The following is a 20,941-nucleotide window of genomic DNA, read 5'->3' as shown; positions in this document are numbered from 1 at the left end:
GATCCATTCTTCTTAGTCCTAGTCTAGGACTTGGCCTGCCTCCTACAGATTCGCTGGGCATGAGGTCCTGACTCAGCTCTGGAGGCTGAATGAGAGGCCACATATAGCCCCACACCCACCCTGGTCCACAGCTCCATGAAGCATACCTCAGACAGGGCAGGTAGTGGGGTCGTCCAGTGGGACTGAGCCTGAGATGCTGAGAATTGCCTGCCACTTGGGGGCCCAGCCACAGGGCTGCAGGAGACCTGCTGGGGAGCTGCTGCCCCTTTGCCTGGGATCCATACACATCTCTCCGGGGGCAGGGGCTGAGAACTTTCTCATTGGCTTTAGTGACAAAGTGGATCTTCTCCTATCCCTAGGATCTGTCAAGGGTTCTCTATCTATAAAGGTGGGAGAGTGTGTTAGTCACTAAGTATGAAATGAACATGACCATCTGTGAGTGTGTGTGTGTGTGTGTGTGTGTGTGTGTGTGTGTACATGTGTGTGAGAGAGAGAGGGAGGAAGAGGATGGGAAGAGGCTTGAGTCCTAGAGCCTGCTCTGTCCCTGCTCCTCACCTCTTTGGTCCTTAGTGGGGCCCTGTACAATGAGAGGCTCCTCCACTCCTGGCACTCTGGGGCCTGCAATACTTCTGAGACAAGGATGTGGGGCCTCCTATCTGCCCTGTGGGATACCACGCACATGGCCCCTGGAGTCTGGGCCCTGTTGCAAGCAGAGACAAGGACACTTGGTGAAGAAAGAGTTGGGAGATTCTCTCTCTGGTCCCAGAGCAGAGAGGATAATGGGGTGCCAGAGGAAGCCCCTCTGCAGAATGGGAAGAACACAGCATCCAGATACAAGCACTTCTTGTCAGGAGAGCCAAGAAGGCCTGGGAGAACCAGGAGCATACCCTGCCCTCTCCAAATGGGCTGGAGTCCTGGGAATCACCTGCGAGCTAGAAGGAAGGATGGGTGACTACTGGCAAGGCCATTCCTCCATTCCCTGCAGCATCAGGACAGACCAGGGCCCAAGATGCAGAGGAGTATTAGGGAAGCAAGGAGATGGAGCAGCCCACCTGTTCAGACAGGGGCAGCACGTGTGGCTTCCTGCCACCGGCCCAGTGCTCCCACTGCCTTTGGTGCTATGGAAGGCAAGCCAAGCTGAGAGGAGGACCAGAAGTGAAGAACATCAGAGGCCTACACTCATGTCACCTGCCTCAGGCTGCCCCTTTCTTTTGCCCCAACCAGGCCATGCAGGGAACTCAGAGGAAGAAAAGGCTGAGCCCGGCAGGGCCAGGGTTGCCCTTTGGGGCCTGGGTGTGCATGTGCCTGCGCAGACAAGGACATGTTTGCAGCAAAAGTCTGGTTGAAAATATGTTGTGAAACAAGGTTCACCCTTGGGAGCAATTTAGCTGAGCTGCAAACAAACAGTGTGGTGGCCCCTCGGAGGAACACCTCCCGAGCCAGGCAAGCTCAGATGGAGCCCTTGGCTGAGCCCTGGCCACCCTGCCACCCTGCCCTGCTCTGTGCCTGCTTGGCTGGCTCCCTTCTGCTCCATCTCCAGAACTACGTGCCCATGAAGAGGGCCTCAGGGACCTCCCAAGGGGAACTGGAGCCACAGCTGCCCATGCTGGCCTCCATGGAGGACTTCTTAAGGGGTGCGGGGGCTGTATTGCGGGGGCTGGCACCTCTGTGGTCCTTTTCTGATTCCCAAGCCCCTTGGAGACCCAGGGAGGCTCAGAGGGGCAGATTCCAGGAGGCTCCACCTGGAAACTTCCTCCCCTTTTTTGTGTTATTATTATTATTATTATTATTTATTTTACTTGATCAACACACAGTGTGGTTGATTTTCATGTCCCTTCACCAATTCCTCCTCCCACTGTGCCAAGGCCGGGAGGCAGGTGCATGGAGGCCATGAGCTGGCAATGTTGAGTCCCCAGACACAAAGCCCTGAGCATGCTCCATGCAAGGGAGGGCTCCTCAGGGAGCTTGGGAGGGGCTGGCTCCTGGCTCTGGGCAGGCCAGCAGCTTCCACAGCCAGGCAACCCAGCACTCAGTCCTTGCTTGCCGACAGCCTGGGGTGTGGGGGGCCCACAGGCAGGGCACCTTTTCCAGTGGGAAGGTGATACCCTGGGCTGGAATCTTGAGTTCACATTAGCCGTGGGCATGAGCTCCTCTGGGCCTCTGCCAGCTCCCCTGCTAGCCTCAGGCAGGATGGGGCAGCTCTCTTACTGGGAGGCTGCCAGCTGAGTCATCGGGGGCTCAGGGACACCACTGGCCTGGGGACGGGAGCAGCAGGAGATCTCTTCTGGCTTCAGGTGCTGATGAGCTGCCAAGGGCTTGTCTCTGGTTGGAGGCTGCACGGAAGGATCAACGTACGCTAACTGTGGCCAGGAGACCCCCTGCCTCTGAAGCTGTCTGACTGGTGAGGAAAGGGGCTGGCCTTGGGCCAACACCTTCTTGTGGCCATGGGCTGGTGGCCTCCATGGGGCTTGGGGTCAGAGTCGGGCTTGACGTGACCCTCATGTGCATGGCCTGCCAAGGGGCTGAGGAAAGTGGCTGTGTGGGGAACCTCTGTCCCCTGTTGAAGCAGCCAAACAGATGCCTCGGGCTCTAGGAATTCAGAGGCAGCAAGTACCATGCCGGGGTGCCCTGAGGTGGATGGGCCTTTGTCCTTTCCTAGGAGGGTGACAGGGAGGGTGGATGGAGAAGGCTTGGAACAGAGGGCTTGAGAGGCTTCCTGGCCAGGCAGGGTTTGATGGGAAAGAGGGAAGAGCTGGGAAAAAAGAAAGACCGAGGGTCAGAGCTGCTGGTGGCCCTGGCAGGGACTGGCAGAGAGCACAGGAAGTCCTGGCTCCCAGGTGCCCTGTTTTGGCCCTGGCTGTCTTCTCTAGAGGGATGGACACTGAGTGCAGAGTCTGTGCACATACACATGCTTAGAGCTGAGCCCCAGCTGTGGCAGATAGGGTGTGTACCTGATTGGTCCTCAGGTGTCACAGTGGCCGCAGAACTGCCAGGACCAGCACTGGCCACACCCACAGCAGGCTCCAACATGAAACGGCCTCACAGGAGGTGAGACAGCAAAGATGGGTCTGGTGAACTCCTGCAGGGGTTCGAAGGCTGAAGGGTGGACTTGGGAATTTACTATGTAGATGACAAATACCTGACATTATCCTTAATCCTGGGGACCCAGCAGGGAACAAAACACACGTGGTTCCTGCTCACATGGATGTGACCATCCAGTGGAGACAGAAAATAAGCAAGCAAATCTATAGTCCACTGTTGGGAGATGACAAATCTATGAGACAAATAAATCAGAGAAAAGTGAACTGAAACAAGGTGTGGATTTGAGAAAGTGCAGAGCAACTTCAGGGAACTCATTGCTTCATTAATTATTCATTCACTTGCCGAATAAGTGTCAAGCACCTATTATGTTATTGCCACTGGTCTAGGCTCTGGGGATTAATGACTAAACAAAACAAAGTCCCTGCCCTTATAAAGTTTATTTGTGGGGTGAAGTCTTCTGTCATGGGTTTTAGTAGTTAGAGTGACAGACAGGCCCAGGTGTGTGCCTATTGAACTCACCCTGGAGGTATAGAAGGTACAGAAATGGAGGGACTGGGGAATCTGAAGGTGGAGAAGAGACAAGTCAGAAGTCTGTGACGGGGTTTGGGCAAGGCCTGGGCAGCAGCAGTCAGGATGGATGGAGAAGAAGGTGCTGGAGGGAGATTCCACAGTAGAACCATCAAGATTTGGGGAGCGGGTGGGAAGTATCAAGGATGACTCCTAGGTTTCTGGGTTGAGTAAATATGGGAAAAGATGTGCCTTTCTCATGATAAAGCACTGGGGAGATAAGAGCTGGGGCTGAGTGGCAGAAGATTGGGTCAGTTTGGGACATGTTGAGTCCAGGGGTCCAGTGGCTGCTCCTGAGAGATGGAGGTGGCTTGTGGACACCTGGGGATGTGGAGCTCAGGAGGGACTTCTCAGTGAGGACAGGAGGGTTAGGGAATGAGCTACAATTGCTAGAGTTTAGCCTGTCCTGGGCAGCTTCCTAGGAGGAGCCTCCCCAGGGCCATAGACTGTGTGGGGCTGATGCCAGGTTTATTGCGCCAGCCCTAGCTTTGTCTGCACAGAATGAAGTCTCCTTTGCCAGAAGCCGCTCAAGCATGACAAGTTTCTGACGCTAGAGGCTCTAGTAGTGACCAACCATGCTGGCCTGCAAGGGCTCTTGGGCAAAGCCCTGGCTCCTGTGCATACTGCTAGAGATTTCATTCATTCAACAGACAGTTCTCAAGTACCTATTTCATGATGGTGCTGGGCTGGGGCCTGATGTCAAGGTGGCTGATGAGAGCCACAGTGGCTCAGCCTCAAGGACCCACTGCTGCCTGGTAAGGGCCAGGCACTCTCTCCACCTCCAGCTCCTGCAGGTCTCCTTACCACAGCAGGGCCCCCTCCAACCATTCCTGCTAGGCTTGGGGCACAAGGGGTCTCAGCAGCTTCAGCTCCACACCCAAAAGGCAGCCCCAACAGTCCGCTGCTTCTGGTATAGTTCTGAGCCTAACTCTCCTCTTGGTACTCACGCCAGACTCCCTGGCTCCACCACTTGCCAAGCTGGCCCTGTGGCCTAGTGTGCTTTTGGAGCCAGATTACTTATGTGTGAATCTGTGCAATGAGGATAATAATAGTACCAGCTCTGTCATGTTGTCATGAGGATTAAACAAGTTAACTTACATCGAGTGCTTAGCACAAGGTACCTGCTCAGTAAATGAGAACCCCCAGATCAGCAGGTTCTAGCTGCCTGGCAGGGATATCCATTGCTTCCTCTTGGCTCTCCACATTGCTGTCTTTCTGCCTGCCCTACTGCTCTGCCCCCTGTGATGTGTATGGCCCTCCCCTTGCTACCATTTTCTGCCTGCTACCCAGGACTTTTCCCACTGCCATGGCCAGAACCGAATACCTAGGAGACTAACTGCTGGCTGAGGCTTGGAGTCTGACCCTCAAGTCTATCAGTCACGGAACAGATCCCTCCCTCCTAATCACGATGAAAAAACTTTGGCTTGACCTGGTATTAACTTGAACCTGAAATCAAGTTGGGCTGGATTGTAAAGGAAACAGGCCCCTAGTTACCTAATGGGTTTCATGAGCCCACTGGAGCTAGTCTTCCCTTCCCACTTCAGGCTGAGCAGTTCCCTTTTCTGCGCTGTCTTCTGTGATTCCTCACACCTTCACCAAGTTCTAGCCTTTATGTCTTCCTCCCTCCATTTCTTCCAGTACTTTCCAGGAGCCCGTCCCAGTGCTGTGTAGGAATGCGGTGCATAATCAGGCAGACAATAATGCCTGTCGCCAGGCAGTACACACTCTAGTGCAGGAGGTACTGGCAAAAGAGGTGACATAGTCTGGTTGCACACTTCACCCCAGGACCTTGGAAACTTGGCAGGAAGCTGTGGACAGGGAGAGGGAGCCTGTGCATGCTCTTCAGTCACAAATGTCTATTTGGCAAAGGGCCAATGGTGATGATGCATTCAGTGTAACTTGGGACAAGATGAGCTACAGCAGATGACAGAATAATGTCCAGTTGGAAGTTGGAAGGAAAGCCTGAAGCTTAACAGGGGGGTTCTTGCTGTCATCCTTACCTTTGTTACTGGATATTTGATGCCATCCTTACTTTTGTGACTCAGTGCATACAGCGTTTTATTTTTCTGGCTATTTTTAAAGATTTTCCTGTTATCAATGGATTTGGGAAACTTGATTATAATGTGCCTTGATGCACTTTTGTTCATGTTTCTTGTGCTTGGTTGTCATTGAGCTTTTTATATCTGTGGATTTATAGTTTTCATCAAGTTTGGAAAAATTGGGGCCATTATTTCTTCAAATACCTTTTCTAATTTCCTTCCTTGAAGAACTTTAATTACACCTATGTTAGGCCTTTGAAGTTGTCCCACAGCTCACTGATGCTTTGTTCTTTTGTCTGATTCTCTTTTCTCTCTATGCTTCATTTTGGGTGGTTTCATTGTGTTGTCTGTAAATTCACTAATCTCTTCTACAATATCTGATCTTCTGTTAATTCCATATAGTATATATTTTAATCTCACATGTTGTAGTTTTCATCTTTAGAAGTTTGACTTGGGTCTTTTTATTCCATACCTCTATCTAACTTTTTGAAGATGTGGAATGCAGTTGAATTAACTATTTTAATATCTTTGTTTGCTAATTCTACATCTGCGTTAATTTGGGGTTTATTTCAATTAATAGATTACTTCCTAGGGGCTGGCCCGTGGCTCACTTGGGAGAGCGTGGCGCTGATAACACCAAGGCCATGGGTTCGGATCCTATATAGGGATGGCCAGTTAGCTCCCTAGGAGAATGTGGTGCTGACAAACACCAAGTCAAGGGTTAAGATCCCCTTACCAGTCATCTTTTTTTAAAAAAATATTATTTTATTATAATTATTATAAATAATAATAAATAGATTATTACTTCTTGTAATGAGGAAATTATTTGCAAACCTGGTAATTTTTGAGTGGATGCCACACATTGTGAATTTTACCTTGTTGGATGCTGGGTATTTTTGTATTTTTAAAAACATTCCTGAGGCTCATCCTGGGATACAGTGAGGTTATTTGGAAAGATTTTGATCCTTTTGGGTCTTGCTTTTAAGATTTTTCAGTAGGACTAGAACAGTGCTCAGTCTAAGGACTAATTATTCTTCATTACCGAGGAAAGACCCTTCTGGGTACTTAACAGTACCCTGGGAATCATCAGGTATTCCAGTCTGGTTGATGGCATCAGGCCCTATTTCAGGCCCTGTGTGAAAGCTGGGGATTGTAAGGTCTAATTTTAAGGGATGGTTCTTTCCTCAGGCATCAGTAGCTTCCTCATCTGTGTTTGCTAAAAAATACTCAGCTAAATACTTGAGAAGGACCCTCTTCAAGTGTCCAGAGTGCTCTCTCTCTGCAACTATCTCCTCTCCAATCCTCTGTTCTGCAAACTCCAGCTGCTTTGGTCTCTTGGAGTCTCTGCTCTGTCTCCTTAACCTAGAGAATCTGTCAGGCTCCACCCGTGTGTCTCTTCTCTGTGCCTTGTCCTGTAAACTCTCACAAGAGAGTAATCTGGGGCAGTCATAGGTCTCACTTTATTTGTTTCCTGTCTCTTAGTGATGGCTGCCTGTTATTGCCTCATGTTTAGAGTCTTGAAAACTGTTGTTTCATATTTTTTTCTAAGTTTGTTTATTTTATTCTGAAGGGTATGTTCAATCTCTGTTACTCCATCTTGGCCAAGAGGAGAAGTGCCATATGCTCCTTTAGAATCAACTAATTGATACAGCAGGGGACTACACTGAGTGATGGAAGTAGAAAGAGGGAGTAATGGACTGGGAAAAGTGTGACCATTTATGGGACCACTTCATAGACTACTCATTCAAAAATTATTTATTGAGCACCTACCATGTGCCAGGCGCTGAGAAAAGATGGTAGTAGCTTGGATTAAGGTGGTAATGACAGAGATAGTGGGAAATGATTGGATACAGGGGGTGTTTTGAAGTCAGAGACTATGCAATTTGCCATATGTAGGGTGGGTGGGGTACAAAAGGAAGACAGGAGTCAAGGACAATGCTAACATTTTTTAACCTGAGGAACTGGGAGAATGGCATTGCCTTTACTGACATGCCGATGAGTATGGGAGGGTAAGCTTTGGGGGGAAGATCAAGAGCTCAATTTTGGACATACTGAGCCTGAGATGCCTACTCAAAATGCAAGTGGTTATGTCAGAGAGGCAAACTGGAGTTCCTGTGAGAGGTTGGGCTGGTGTTATAAGTTTGCAAGTCATCAGCATACAGACGTATTGAAAGCCATGAGACTGGAGGAGGAAATGATGAAGAGAGAAAAGACAAGGGAGACATCCAAGGACTGAGTTCGGGACACTCCAATCTTTAGAGTTGGGGAAGAGGAGGAGGTTTCTTCAAAGATCACTGAGAAGAGGCAGCTAATGCGGTGGGAGGAGATGAGGAGAGTAGAACTCATTATTTGAAGGAGGGAGTAGATAAACCATGTCAGATACTACTGAGAAACAGAATAGGGTGTTGTGAACAGAGAAGTGACCCTTAGGATGAATCGTGTTCCTGGATGCTGTCTCTTTTAATCTGGGAGCAACACTGAGGTCAGAGATTCTGGCAACCTCAACTCTCTAATGTCAGCACCCAGCACAGGACCTGGCACACAACAGGTGCCTTGGGGATGTGCATGGAACGGACACATGAATAAAAGAGCACTGAGCAGCGGTGAGCATTTGAATGATCCAGAAGTTGGAACTTCTAGTCTTGGCTGCATAACTTGTTGCTCTGGCCTTAACATCTCCACCTATAATCTGAAGGAATTGTCTTCAAAGTGCTTTCAGCCAGGGTTCAAGAGACTCCTTTAAAGTCGGGTTACTCAACTTGTGGATGGGGAGAAAAGAGACCCAGCAGTACACCATGACTGCAATTGGGCTTTTTACAGAATAGTCATGCCTTACTCTTGGTTTGAAAGTCACCCTCATCGAGGATCCCACTACTCATCTAGGAATCCCTGCACACCTCTCTTTTCTTTGGCAACTCCCTGGTCTGTTCCTCGCCAACCTGGTTTTACCCACTTGTTCAGTTTCCCCTGTCCCTCACTGCAGCAGCTACTACAAACCTTCCGGCCTCCTTCAAAGTCTGCACCTACTGCTGCCTGTTGCCTCTGAAGATGAAACTCCTTCCCATTTAATGTAGAATGCTGTGGTTCTGCAGGAGTGAATTCCTTCAACTGTCTCTCACTGGCCCCCTACACCCATCTAAAATGTCTATTATCGCCTTCCTTCTCGGCCCGTTCCTCAGTGTTCTTGATAAGTCCTGTCACTTCCTCTGCTACCTGAACCCACACACTACGCTTGTCTTTTATTGGCTCCAGCCTCAACTGGAGTTGGTCACAAAGATATTTTCATTATCTGCTGAATCCCTCCTCAAGACATTTAAACTTGCTTTATTATCTCCTTGACGTAAAAGAACAGCAACACAGAGAAGATTTCTCAACTCCACATCCTCCTCCTGTTCTCACTTTATCTCTCCCTTTCTTTCTCAGTCAATCTTCTAGAAGGAGTTAGCTACATGGGCTATCTCTTGGCCCTCACCTCCTACTTCGCATTCCTAAACTCTGTGAAACACTCCCTCATTTTCTATCTCTCTTTGACGCTGCTCTTGATAAGGCTAACAGCAGGGCCCCTGCTACTCCATCCAGCAGCCTGTTCCAGCCCTCATCTCAGGGGGAGGAAGAAGTATCAGGCGATGCAGACAGCCTCTAGCTTCTGATATGGGGACCCTGAAGGCTGCTCCCTTCCCTAGGAAGTCTCTTCTCATGTTTCTCGCATCCCTCGAGGCCTGTCCTCCTCAGTCTCCTCCACTCGCTCAGCCCCTCAGTCTATCTGTCATGGCAGCAGCCCCTCAGAACTCTACCCTCAACTTTCTTCTCTGCTGTCATGATAAGGGGTGGGCTTAGCCCCCCTGAAAGCTTTAACTCCCAGGTGAAGACCCTGACATTTCCATGTGCCCCTGCAGGCCAGACCCCCATGAGTGCCAGGCCACTCAGAATCTGCTGCAGCAGGCCTAGAGAGCCATGGTGATGGCTTGAGGCCAGGCCAGGGCCTTGGGGATGGAGGGCAATGGGTCTACAGAAGTTTGACACTTTTGGGGAGACAATCAACTCAGGATAGAGCTGCTTGAATGTGATGAAGGAAACAAGGAGTTACGGTGGACATTGAAGATTCTGGCTTGAGCGACTGGGAAGTAGGCAGGCTCCTTTAGGAGTTGGGTAGACTGGAGGAGAAGCGGATTTGTAGGTGAAGGTGTCAAGTTTGCTTTTAGCTCTGAAGTTGTCCAGCAGGAGGTTAGAGATGAGGATAGGGAGCTTAGGAGAGACACCTGGGCCGGGGACTTGATTTGGGACATGAGTGTACTGGTGGCCTTGGGACTAGGTGAGGTTACTTGGAGAAAGTGTGTACATGAGAACCACTGGCCTAACTGCCTGTGAGGTGGGGGACAGCTGCCAGCCCTCGGTCCTTGGCAAGCAGCCTGAGGGGGCCGTTCTGATGAAGGCGCGTGTGTGGCACAGTAGCTGCTGCTGCTGAGCAGCCAGACTGAGGACAGGGCTTGTTGTGGGCACAGGAGGAACAGGCATCACAGGGGAGGAATCCGCCTTGGTGCCAAAACCTTAGAGGGGGCACAAACGTGGGAGGTGCCCCCAGAGCTGGCCTGGCCCTGTGCTAAGCCCCTTTTGATCTTCAAGCTTCAGCTTCTTCACCACATTTTCCAGGAAGCCAGCCCGGAAATTTGATCTGTGCCTGTAGCCCTGGCTTTGTTTGCATTGCCTGGAACTTTCTGTCTCCATGGTCTGCTGCCTCCAGGGTCTTAGCAGGGACTCAGGGATGCTGGTTCCTTTCCCTCAGGTGCTCTCATTAGCATCCTGGTGCCATAGTCCCACAGAGAGCGCCAGGCGAGCATCTCTGAGGCTGCTTGACGTTCCTGCCATCACCATGGTGACAGCTTCAGAAGCTGAAACAGCGTTGTAGCTGTGAGTCCAGCAGAAGAGGCCATGGGAAGTCTGGGGGTCATGGTGGCCATTTCTCTCCACATCCGGTGAGGCGTGCTGATAAACGCCAGCAGAGAAGAGCTGCTCCAAGCACCTCCTGCCCCAGCCTCCCTGACTCTTTGGCAGCCTCCCTGTCTCCCTTGTTTTATTCCCCCCTGGTCTGCTCCATCTCAGTCTATTTTGTGGGCAACTGTTAAATGTTGGGGCTCTCCAGGGCTCTGCCCTGGATCCCCACTCCATCAACTTTTCTTGTGTGATCCCACCCACTTGCTGTCCCTCACTCTCCACACCCGATCCGTCTTCTCATCCCATTTGTTCTCCTTCCTAAATAGCTTCGCACTCTGCCTTCTTGTCCTGTGCTCCTTTGGCACCATCTTCTCCAGCCTCCCCCCTGCCTCCCGCCTCCACCCTAGCTCCCTCGAATGCAGGCTCCACAGAGCAGCTGGAGAGGCCTATCATAGAAGGCAGCCTGGTCACTTTCCTGCTCAGCCCTTCCAAGGCTCTCCATAGCCCAGAGGAGAGGGTCCTCACTATCAACCTATCAAAGTTAAGACAAATTAAAGCAAACAATCAAAAAACTGTTTATCCCATCTTCTGGTACCTTTGCTTTGCAGATGTCTGGCACATGCAAGCCAGTCACTGTTCCCAAACCCCTGCTCCACAGAGACGTGTCTCCCTGGCCCCGAGCAGGTACTCCCTATCCTACCCCCGGCTCTCTGATTCTCCTCACCTGAGACCACCCAAGAGCTCATGCTTCTCTGGGAAGAGGGCAGCTGCTTGGGACAAGGGACACATCTGCCCTTGTGGGGCGGGGGATTGGGGACAGTGGCTGGTTTGGAGGTGCTCAGCAGTTAAGCACATACCAGACACCCGCAAAGCACAGGCACCGGAAGACAGCTTAAACAGTTTTCTGTTTGTTTGAGCTTTAGTATAAAATTCATATATCAAAAAACTCACTTTGTAGTTTAACACTGTTTTCATTTTAAAGTACATGTCGGGGTGGGGAAGTACCTTCATTTTCCTCGTACTTAGAGCCCTGCACTGTCATGGCACTACCTGCGGGTGCTGAGGCTTGCCAGCTGGGCCCTGGCTCTATTCTTATGCTGCTCACCCACGGCTCTCCTGCCCTCTATGGGTGCCAGGGTCCTTTGTCCTATTCCTCTTGGCCTCTCGCTGGCAGGTGAGGGTCCTCAGCGTACATGGAGGATGACTGAAAAATCCAATGGTGTGCAGAGCTCCCCAGCCAATAACCCCAACCATCATGCACCTCCTGCTGTCAAGGCCAATGGCAAAGGCGACCACAGGACCAGCAGCAGGTGAGTCCACTGAGGTTGGGTGGTTACGGGGATGGTCCAGAGGCTGCTACTTCCTCCCAGTTCTGCCTCATTGTCATAAAACAAGCAATCTTTGGGTCCAGTACACCTGCAGAAGGGACCATGGCATTTCTAGGTATGTCCTGGGAGGGGAGACAAGACATGCCCAAAGAACCCTGGGTCAACTCTACTTCTTTCTGTGCAGGCCACAGTCTGCGGCTGATGATGACACCTCCTCGGAGCTGCAGAGGCTGGCGGAGATGGATGTCCCACAGCAGAGGAGGGGTGGCTTCCGCAGGTGGGTCCCATGATAGCCCCGCTGCTACCCTCTCCTGACCCTGGGCCCTGTCAGGATGGCTACCATGGCCCTTCCACTAAGACCTCTAGGGAACACTGTCAGTGCTGTCCGAACATAACATAAATCTTCTTCCTCCTGAGGCCTGAGCAACCCCCAAGGCTCCTGTGAAGAGAGCTCACAGTGACCAGAGGTGGCTTTCCTTCACGCTTGGCTGTTTCAGCGTCAGGCGGAGGTATCTCTCTGAGAGGAGCCTAGGTAGAGGGCACCCAGGTCTCCATCCCAGAGGTGTAGGCTCCACAGGAAGCCGGGGGAAACCTTCATCCTGGCCCCGAAGACCTCCTGTTTGCTCTTCACAATCAACTGAGATGGCACATCCTACAGGAAGTCTTCCCAGGACACCCCCTCCCCATCGGGCTGCATCTGAGGTGTGCCTGAGCCCCAGCCCCCACCCTCAGTGCTGGCCTCTCTTAGCTCTTAGCACATGGGAAATCATAGACTGGCTTTATTCCAGGTTTCCCTCTCTGTTTTCCGTCTCTGTCACCAGACAGTGAGCCCTTGGAGGCAGGCCCTCCCTAGACAGTGGGGATCTCCTCTCCTGCTCATGCTCCCTCTTTCATCTCCAGGATCGTCCGCTTGGTGGGGGTCATCAGAGAGTGGGCCAACAAGAATTTCCGCAAGGAGGAACCTAGACCTGACTCTTTCCTCGAGCGTTTCCGTGGGCCCGAGCTCCAGACCGTGACAACACAGCAGGGGGATGGCAAAGGCGACAAGGACAGCGAGGACAAGGGCACCAAGTACAGCCTGTGGGGCTCAAAGGGCTCCCAAGCGTGCATGGGAGGGCTCAGTGGGGTTTCTAATGCCACTGCCAGGAGCAGACCAGGGGTAAAGCCAAGCCCTACCATAGGAGGGAAAGGGATGGACAGGGGTGGCCGACTATGTTTTCAACTCCAGACCATTTCCATTGTCCCTGCCCTCACCTTCTCCAACAGCCAGTGGCTTACTTGCCATGGGAACTTCTGGTAGCTTTTCTCGCCTTAGCTGCCCCTTGCCAGATATCCTCTTGTAGCTCATGCAGGGAGCACAGGGGCGCCCGAATGTGGGCAGGGAGGGAGCTCAGCCCAGGGTGTGCCAGCGCCAGCCCCAGCCCCAGCAGTCAGAAAACGCTGAGAAGGGTGCAGTCAGGGAGTGCTGTTGAGGGCGTGCCCATCCCTGCTCCAGTGTGGGCAAGGAAATGAATCTTTGAGGTGGCCATGCCAGGGGCTGGCAGGAAAGGCCTGGATGATCGAGCAGAGAAGGCAGAGCTGGAGGGTCTGTTCTTTGAGGAATGAGGAGGCGACTGCGGATGTCTGGCCAAGCCGACATTCCCCATCTCTGGCCAGTGGAAGAAAAGGGCTCTTGCCAAGACAGGACGCAGCATCTGGGAAAGTGATTTGGAGGCTCGAAGCCAGGGACCAAAAAGGGAGGGTGGGGTGGGCAGGAAGCACGTGGCGTTCACTCCCCTCGGGAGGGATGTGGGAACAGGCTAGAGCCCTCATTACGGGCCGGCCCGTGGCTCACTTGGGAGAGTGCGGTGCTGATAACACCAAGGCCACGGTTCAGATCCCTATATAGGGATGGCCGGTTGGCTCACTTGGGAGAGCGTGGTGCTGACAACACCAAGTCAAGGGTTAAGATCCCGTTACCGGTCATCTTTAAAAAACAAAACAAAACAAAACAAAACAAAAACAAAGCCCTTGTTACCATCCTATGGAAATCCCTCCCCAGGCCCTGAGGCCCGTCCCTGCTGAAAGCTCTACCTATTAACATGCCCTCTGGGCAAGGGGCCTCAGAGGGCATGGGAGCCAGTCGGCCTATCTAGGGCCAGAATGAGAAAAGGGGTGTCCCTTAATGATCTGAGCTCCATTTAGATGCCCAGTACCAGGCTGTGGGTCCCTGAAAAATGATGTCCTAAGCCAACTCACCCTTCACTAGACATATCCCCTTAGGCAGTAATTTTTGGGAACCCCTAGCCTCTTGGAGCTGAGATTCTGCCACATTCAGGGACTTGGAACCCAATCTTGGCCTCTGTCTCCTCAGGAAGAAATTTGAACTATTTGTCTTGGACCCGGCTGGGGACTGGTACTACCGCTGGCTGTTTGTCATTGCAATGCCTGTCCTCTATAACTGGTGCCTGCTGGTGGCCAGGTGAGTTCTGGGCAGGGGACGGGGGAAGCAGCCCAGTCCACAGGCCCTGCGATTGAGAGCACACCAGTCCCAGCTGTGGATGGAATCACCTCAACCCAGCTGACCTTCAGGATGACCTGGCTGCCAATGTTCCTCCATCTACCTAGTTAACCCCAACCCACACCCCCCTTTACTTAACATGCTACCAAGACTTCATGTCTGTCTTCTTCCTGGGGTCTGTAATCTACTCCTTCTTCTCCATCCACATGAATACTGTCCTGGGTGAGGCCACCCTCCTTGTTCCCTGGAACCACCACAGCAGCCCCCCACCCATTCCTTGTAGTGCTTTTGCCCCCTCCAGAGTATCCTCTGCAGTTGCAATGAGCATTCTTTTTGCAAACTGGGATTTGACTATGCCACTCCCTGCTTACAAACCCTTCAGTGGCTCCCAATGCCCACAGGATGAGGTTCAAGTCCTAAGTGTGGCCTTCAAGGCCCTCTGGACCTGGCTTTCTCTGGGGCTCCACCTTCTGGCACACGCCAGCACCAGCACTCACTGCTCTTGGATCACAACACGTTATTTCCTCAAGAGAAAACTCCCATTCCCCATTTTCAACCTATGGAGAGTCTTCTTGCAAACTCAGCTCAGAAGCCACTCTGTACATGCAGCTTTTCCTGACAGCATTGCCCACCCCACTCCACCTGGCTTCAGTCATTTATTCAGCAAGGATTCAAGAGCACCATGTTCAGTTCTGGGGAGAATGTGGTAAGCAAGACAGGCATAGTCTCTCCTGTCCTGTGGCTCTCAGGCTAGTTGGGGACACTGATCATAAACATGAAACAAAACAAATGGCCAAGACCATTCCATGGGCTGGTGGCAGGGAGCTGCTAGAGAAAGGGCAGTCAGGGTAGGCTTCACTAGGAGGCAATACCTTAGTTGAGAACTGAATGGTGGAGGGAGTCAACTCATTAGATACTTGAGGTTGGTGGAGGGAACATTCTTGGCAGAGACCCTGTCTTGGGATGGCTTGGTGTGTCTGGAGGCTCTGAGTGAGTCATCAGAGTAGCTGGCATAGGCCAGTTTTGCAGGCTTTGGGGGACAGGGCAAGTGGCTGCAGTTGTATTCTAAATGTGACTGAGTAGTCAGAATTCATCACTCCTCCCTTTGACTTGCTGGACCATCATCCTGGGTTCTGTCCCTTAATCTGCCTTCTGCATAGGCCCCTACCCTTCAGTTGCCAAGACCCGGCAATTCCTTCAAAAAAGGTCCTGCAGCCTCGAACCTTTCTCCATTCCCACTGCCTCTAGCCGAAGCCTGGCTCCTACCCTCTCTCACCTGGACTGGCTAGTGCTCCCTGCTGGGTGCTCAATAGGTACTTGGTGAAGAGATGAGCATAGGGGCTATTCCATGTGCACTGTAGTTTGTTCTTATGACTTGTTTATTTATTTAACTCACACTCACTGAGCGCTCGAATCCTGGTTCCCTGGGCTAGGCATGGGGCATGTAGTAGTGACTAAGGGGTGTCTCTGCCTTCCTGGAGCTCACGGTCCAGTGGGTGAGCTGGACAAATAATGGCCAATGGTGATGTCTATGTAATGATGGGAGTTGGGTTAGAAGTTCCTCGTCAGTGTGTCCTTGGCTCTAGGCTGTGCATTACTCACCAGTGCCTCTGGTTGCCATACCAAGCCCTGAACACTGTGAGCACTCACTTTGGGGCCTTCAGGGGACCTTGGATGGCTTTGAAGGTGCAGCCCATCCCTGTCCTCCTGCAGAGCCTGCTTCAGTGACCTACAGAGAGGCTACTTCATGGTGTGGCTAGTGCTGGACTACTTCTCAGATGTGGTCTACATTGCAGACCTCTTCATCCGATTGCGCACAGGTGAGTAAGCAGCTGGGACATGCAGGCAAGAACATGACCCAAAAGTCCAAATGCCTGAGTCCAAATTTTCAAGAAGTTCCCCAGACTTGGCTCAGACTGTGGTAGATGATCACCCTTCTTTGAACCTCATGGAATCTGGAGGTGGTCTCAGTGTTCTCCTGGCCAGCCCTGCTATGTGAGCTATATCCTTCCTGGGAAGAAAGGTTTAGTGAGCAGTTGGTTCCTTGCTGAGCATTTGCTCATAGGGAGGGACGGGTCTGAGGGCAGTGGTGACATGCTGGCTTGCATCTCTACTAGGTTTCCTGGAGCAGGGGCTGTTGGTCAAAGATCCCAAGAAATTGCGGGACAACTACATCCACACCCTGCAGTTCAAGCTGGATGTGGCGTCCATCATCCCCACGGACCTAATCTATTTGGCTGTGGGCATCCACACCCCTGAGCTGCGCTTCAACCGCCTGCTACACTTTGCCCGCATGTTTGAGTTCTTTGACCGCACTGAGACGCGCACCAGCTACCCTAACATCTTCCGCATTAGCAATCTGGTCCTCTACATCTTGGTCATTATCCACTGGAATGCCTGCATCTACTATGCCATCTCCAAGTCCATCGGCTTTGGGGTTGACACGTGGGTATACCCCAATATCACCGATCCTGAGTACGGGTACCTGGCTAGGGAGTATATCTACTGCCTTTACTGGTCCACACTGACCCTCACCACCATTGGGGAGACACCACCTCCTGTAAAGGATGAGGAGTACTTATTTGTCATCTTTGACTTCCTGATTGGTGTCCTCATCTTTGCCACCATCGTGGGAAATGTGGGCTCCATGATCTCCAACATGAATGCCACCCGGGCAGAGTTCCAGGCCAAGATCGATGCTGTCAAACACTACATGCAGTTCCGCAAGGTCAGCAAGGAGATGGAAGCCAAGGTCATTAAGTGGTTTGACTACCTGTGGACCAATAAGAAGAGTGTGGATGAGCGGGAAGTTCTCAAAAACCTGCCAGCCAAGCTCCGAGCTGAGATAGCCATCAATGTCCACCTGTCCACCCTCAAGAAAGTGCGCATCTTCCATGACTGTGAGGCTGGCTTGCTGGTCGAGCTGGTACTGAAGCTCCGTCCTCAGGTCTTCAGTCCTGGGGATTACATTTGCCGCAAAGGGGACATTGGCAAGGAGATGTACATCATCAAGGAAGGCAAGTTGGCAGTAGTGGCTGATGATGGTGTGACTCAGTATGCACTGCTCTCGGCTGGGAGCTGCTTTGGAGAGATCAGTATCCTTAACATTAAGGGTAGCAAAATGGGCAATCGACGTACGGCCAATATCCGCAGCCTGGGCTACTCAGATCTCTTTTGCTTGTCCAAGGATGATCTTATGGAAGCCGTGACTGAGTACCCTGATGCCAAGAAGGTCTTGGAGGAGAGGGGTCGGGAGATCCTGATGAAGGAGGGGCTGCTGGACGAGAATGAGGTGGCAGCCAGCATGGAAGTGGATGTGCAGGAGAAGCTGGAGCAGCTGGAGACCAACATGGAGACCTTGTACACTCGCTTTGGCCGCCTGCTGGCTGAGTACACGGGAGCCCAGCAGAAGCTCAAGCAGCGCATCACGGTTCTGGAGACCAAGATGAAACAGAACAGTGAGGATGATTACCTGTCAGATAGCATGAACAGCCCCGAGCCAGCTGCTGCTGAGGAGCCATGAGGGCTAGGGCCCAACTCCCAGCCTTGGTCTTGACCCCAAGAGCTAGAAGAGCTGTATAGATCTTCAGATTCATATACATTACCCTTATATCCTCCAAATTCTCTCCAAAGCCTCTCTGACCCAAGGTTTTTTGCCTAAACATCGAGGAGCCTTCCTCCAAGTCTAGCTAACAGCTAAGCTTCTGGAAGTGCAGACCGTATGGTCTGGGATTCCAGTAGCTTCAGCCTGCCCAGGACTGAGGAAGAAAAAAGGGAGCAGCTTAACTATCTTTCAGGGTCTGTCCTGGAACTGGAAATCTGGGTAATGACCTACTCTGAAGAAGCCCATCTGCAGAATGGTGTGTACCCTGCTGCAATACTCCCCTCTCTCTGGCTACTTTGTACCGAGGCACTCCTGCTGGCCCCTACTTTTTCTAACATGACTTCCGAATACCCCCATTTTCCTGCACATGTGTGTAGTTCAAGCACTGGCTGCAGCTATTTAGCCCAGGGACCCAGTGTCTGTACCCCAATGCAGGAAAAGGAGTGTGGTGGCGGTGGTAGGAGGGTGCTCACACAGTGCTGTCCCTTCCTGTCAGACACTCCAACTCCTGCTCTGCTGACTGGTCTGTCTGCCAGCCAAGAGTGGGGTCTCTGCAGTTTTCTGGACCAGGAAGATGATGGCTTCTGGTCCATTCCAGGGAAGGGAGTGAGGAGCAAGGCAACTTGCAATCATTCACCTGGAGAAGGAGGTGGCCGGTGGCTCTTGCCATCACCCCTCTATGCAGAGCATTCCCAGAGAGGTCCTGAAGGCTGGTGATGGGTGAAAGACTCTTCAAGTTAATATCTACATTAGAGGCACTTATAAATTTCTTTGCATTCTTTGTGGTTATTGTTGAACTCTGCTATTACGTTCTCCCTCTCCCTCCATCAATCCCTCTCTTTTCTCCATACTTCTCTTCTTCCCCTATTCAGGACTCTTTCCATCTGGAATACATTCTGTCATATTCCCCTGACTGCCTAAGCCCTACTGTTTTTTCAGGACTTAGTCCAGCCACTACAACCTTGAAGCAGGCCCCCTTGAATGCACCTGCTCTCCCATTAAGCAGCAATCACCCCCTTTCTAGACTCCCACATGCTCTCAGTCCTGGCTGTTATCATGCTGTGTGGTCACCTATGATGGATCCGGTTTCCCCACAAGACTGTGGGCACTTTGAGGGCAGGGTGAAGACAATCTTCCTCACTGTTTTGTCTGCAGCCTTAGTGACATGTCCGGCACAGAGGAGGCATTTAGAGAAAGTTTATTCACTAGGGGTGTAGGTGAACTCATGAGTGAGTCAATGAATGAATGAATGAATGAATGAATGAATGAACACAATGGACCAAAACTTCTATGCCTCCACCTGTCAGCAGCTGTGTGTTGACAGGAACATTGACCGTGCCTAGGGAGTTGGCAAGGATCTCCCGGAGGAGCAGGTGTTAGAGCTCGGTATTGAAGGGTGATCAGGAGCCTGAAGGACCCATGCTAATTAGTGGACAAGAAGTTCTACTCAGGTGCGGACTCAGACGCCTTCATGTTCATGCACACCATTTATTTATTTAATTGTTTGTTTGCTTATTTTTTTGTGGCAAAATACACATAAAATTGATCACCTTAACAATTTTTTTTTTAGTTTTATTTATTTATTTTGATGCGTTTTAATCGTACATACTCATGGGAATTAATTTTTTTTTGAAACATAATTGATTGTACATATCTGTGGGATACAGCATTGAATATCAATACTTGTGTGTCATGTGTGATGCTCAAAGCAAGATAATTAGTATATCCAACATTTCATAATGTAATCATTTTTTGTGGCCCTTTACCTATTTCTCACTCACCCTGCACTCCCAACCTCTCGTGGCTCAGTTCTGTTCTCTCTTGAAAATTCCACAAATTACTGTGATTGTTGTATCTTTCTTTCTTTTGTTATTTATTTATTTATTTATTTATTTATTAGCTCCCACTTATGAGTGAGGACATGCAGTGTTTCTCTTTCTGTGACGGACTTATTTCACCTTATATAATTTTCTCCAAACTTATCCATGTTGCTGTGAATGGCAGAATTTCATTCTTTTCTATGGCAGAGTACAATTCCATTGTGTATATATACCACATTTTCCTCATTCACTCTTCCATTGATGGACATGTAGGTTGGTTCCAACTCTTGGCTATTGTAAATAAAGCTGCTATGAACATGGGAGTGCAGGTGTCCCTTCAACATAATGATTTCCATTCCCTTTGGTATATATTCAGTAACAGCATTCCTGGATCATATAGCAGTTCTATCTGTAATTGTTTGAGGAACCTCCATACCATTTTCCATAGTGGCTGCACCAATTTGCAGTCCCACCAGTAGTGTAGGAGAGTTCCCCTTTCTCTGCATCCTCACCAGCATTTGTTATTCTCTGTTATTTTGGTAATAGCCAGTCTAACTGAGGTGAGATGGCATCTCAGTGTGGTTTTGAATTGCATTTCCCTGATGCTTAGGGATGTTGAACATTTTTTCATGTGTCTGTTGACCATTCATATATCTTCTTTTGAGAAATGCCTATTCAGCTCCTTTGACCATTTTTTTAATCACGTTACTTGTTTTTATACTGTTAAATTGTTTGAGTCCCTTATATATTTTGGATGTTAATCCCTTGTTGGATGCATAGTTGGCAAATATTTTCTCCCATTCTGCAGGTTTTATTTTCATTCTGTTGTTTCTTTGGCTGTGCAGAAGCTTTTTAGTTTGATATAATCCCCTTTGTTTATTTTTTCTTTTGCTGTCTGTGCTTTTCAGGTCTTGTTCATAAAGACTTTGCCTAGTCCTGCTTCCTGAAGGGTTTCCCGTATGTTTTCTTTTAAGAGTTTTATAGTTTAAGGTCTTAATTTAAGTATTTAATCCATTTTGAGTTGATTTTGGTATATGGCAAGACGTATGGGTCTAGTTTCATTCTTCTACATAGTATATCCAGTTTTCCCTGCACCATTTATTGAAGAG

The 20,941-nt window shown here is 50.5% G+C and overlaps 1 protein-coding gene across 1 annotated transcript; it reads left to right on the top strand.

Annotated features, from left to right (window-relative positions):
- Positions 1 to 11,780: 11,780 nt before the first annotated feature.
- On the top strand, positions 11,781 to 17,931 carry CNGA2 (cyclic nucleotide gated channel subunit alpha 2). The gene is made up of 6 exons (XM_063083832.1): positions 11,781 to 11,890; positions 12,093 to 12,185; positions 12,809 to 12,979; positions 14,262 to 14,369; positions 16,122 to 16,228; positions 16,526 to 17,931. Exons 1-6 carry the CDS (start codon positions 11,781 to 11,783, stop codon positions 17,929 to 17,931), a joined length of 1,995 nt encoding a protein of 664 aa, XP_062939902.1.
- Positions 17,932 to 20,941: the final 3,010 nt, after the last annotated feature.

This window comes from Cynocephalus volans, chromosome X, assembly GCF_027409185.1.
Source record: "Cynocephalus volans isolate mCynVol1 chromosome X, mCynVol1.pri, whole genome shotgun sequence".
NCBI lineage: Eukaryota > Metazoa > Chordata > Mammalia > Dermoptera > Cynocephalidae > Cynocephalus > Cynocephalus volans.
This window is presented reverse-complemented; position numbering and strand designations above follow the sequence as displayed.

What these genes read in the sequence shown, in the direction of transcription:
- CNGA2 (XM_063083832.1), top strand. Translation starts at nt 11,781, where the DNA reads ATGACTGAAAAATCCAATGGTGTGCAGAGCTCCCCAGCCAATAACCCC. An exon ending in GACCACAGGACCAGCAGCAG is followed by an intron (nt 11,891 to 12,092) that starts GTGAGTCCACTG and finishes CTTTCTGTGCAG; the next exon opens with GCCACAGTCTGCGGCTGATG. An exon ending in TGGTGCCTGCTGGTGGCCAG is followed by an intron (nt 14,370 to 16,121) that starts GTGAGTTCTGGG and finishes GTCCTCCTGCAG; the next exon opens with AGCCTGCTTCAGTGACCTAC.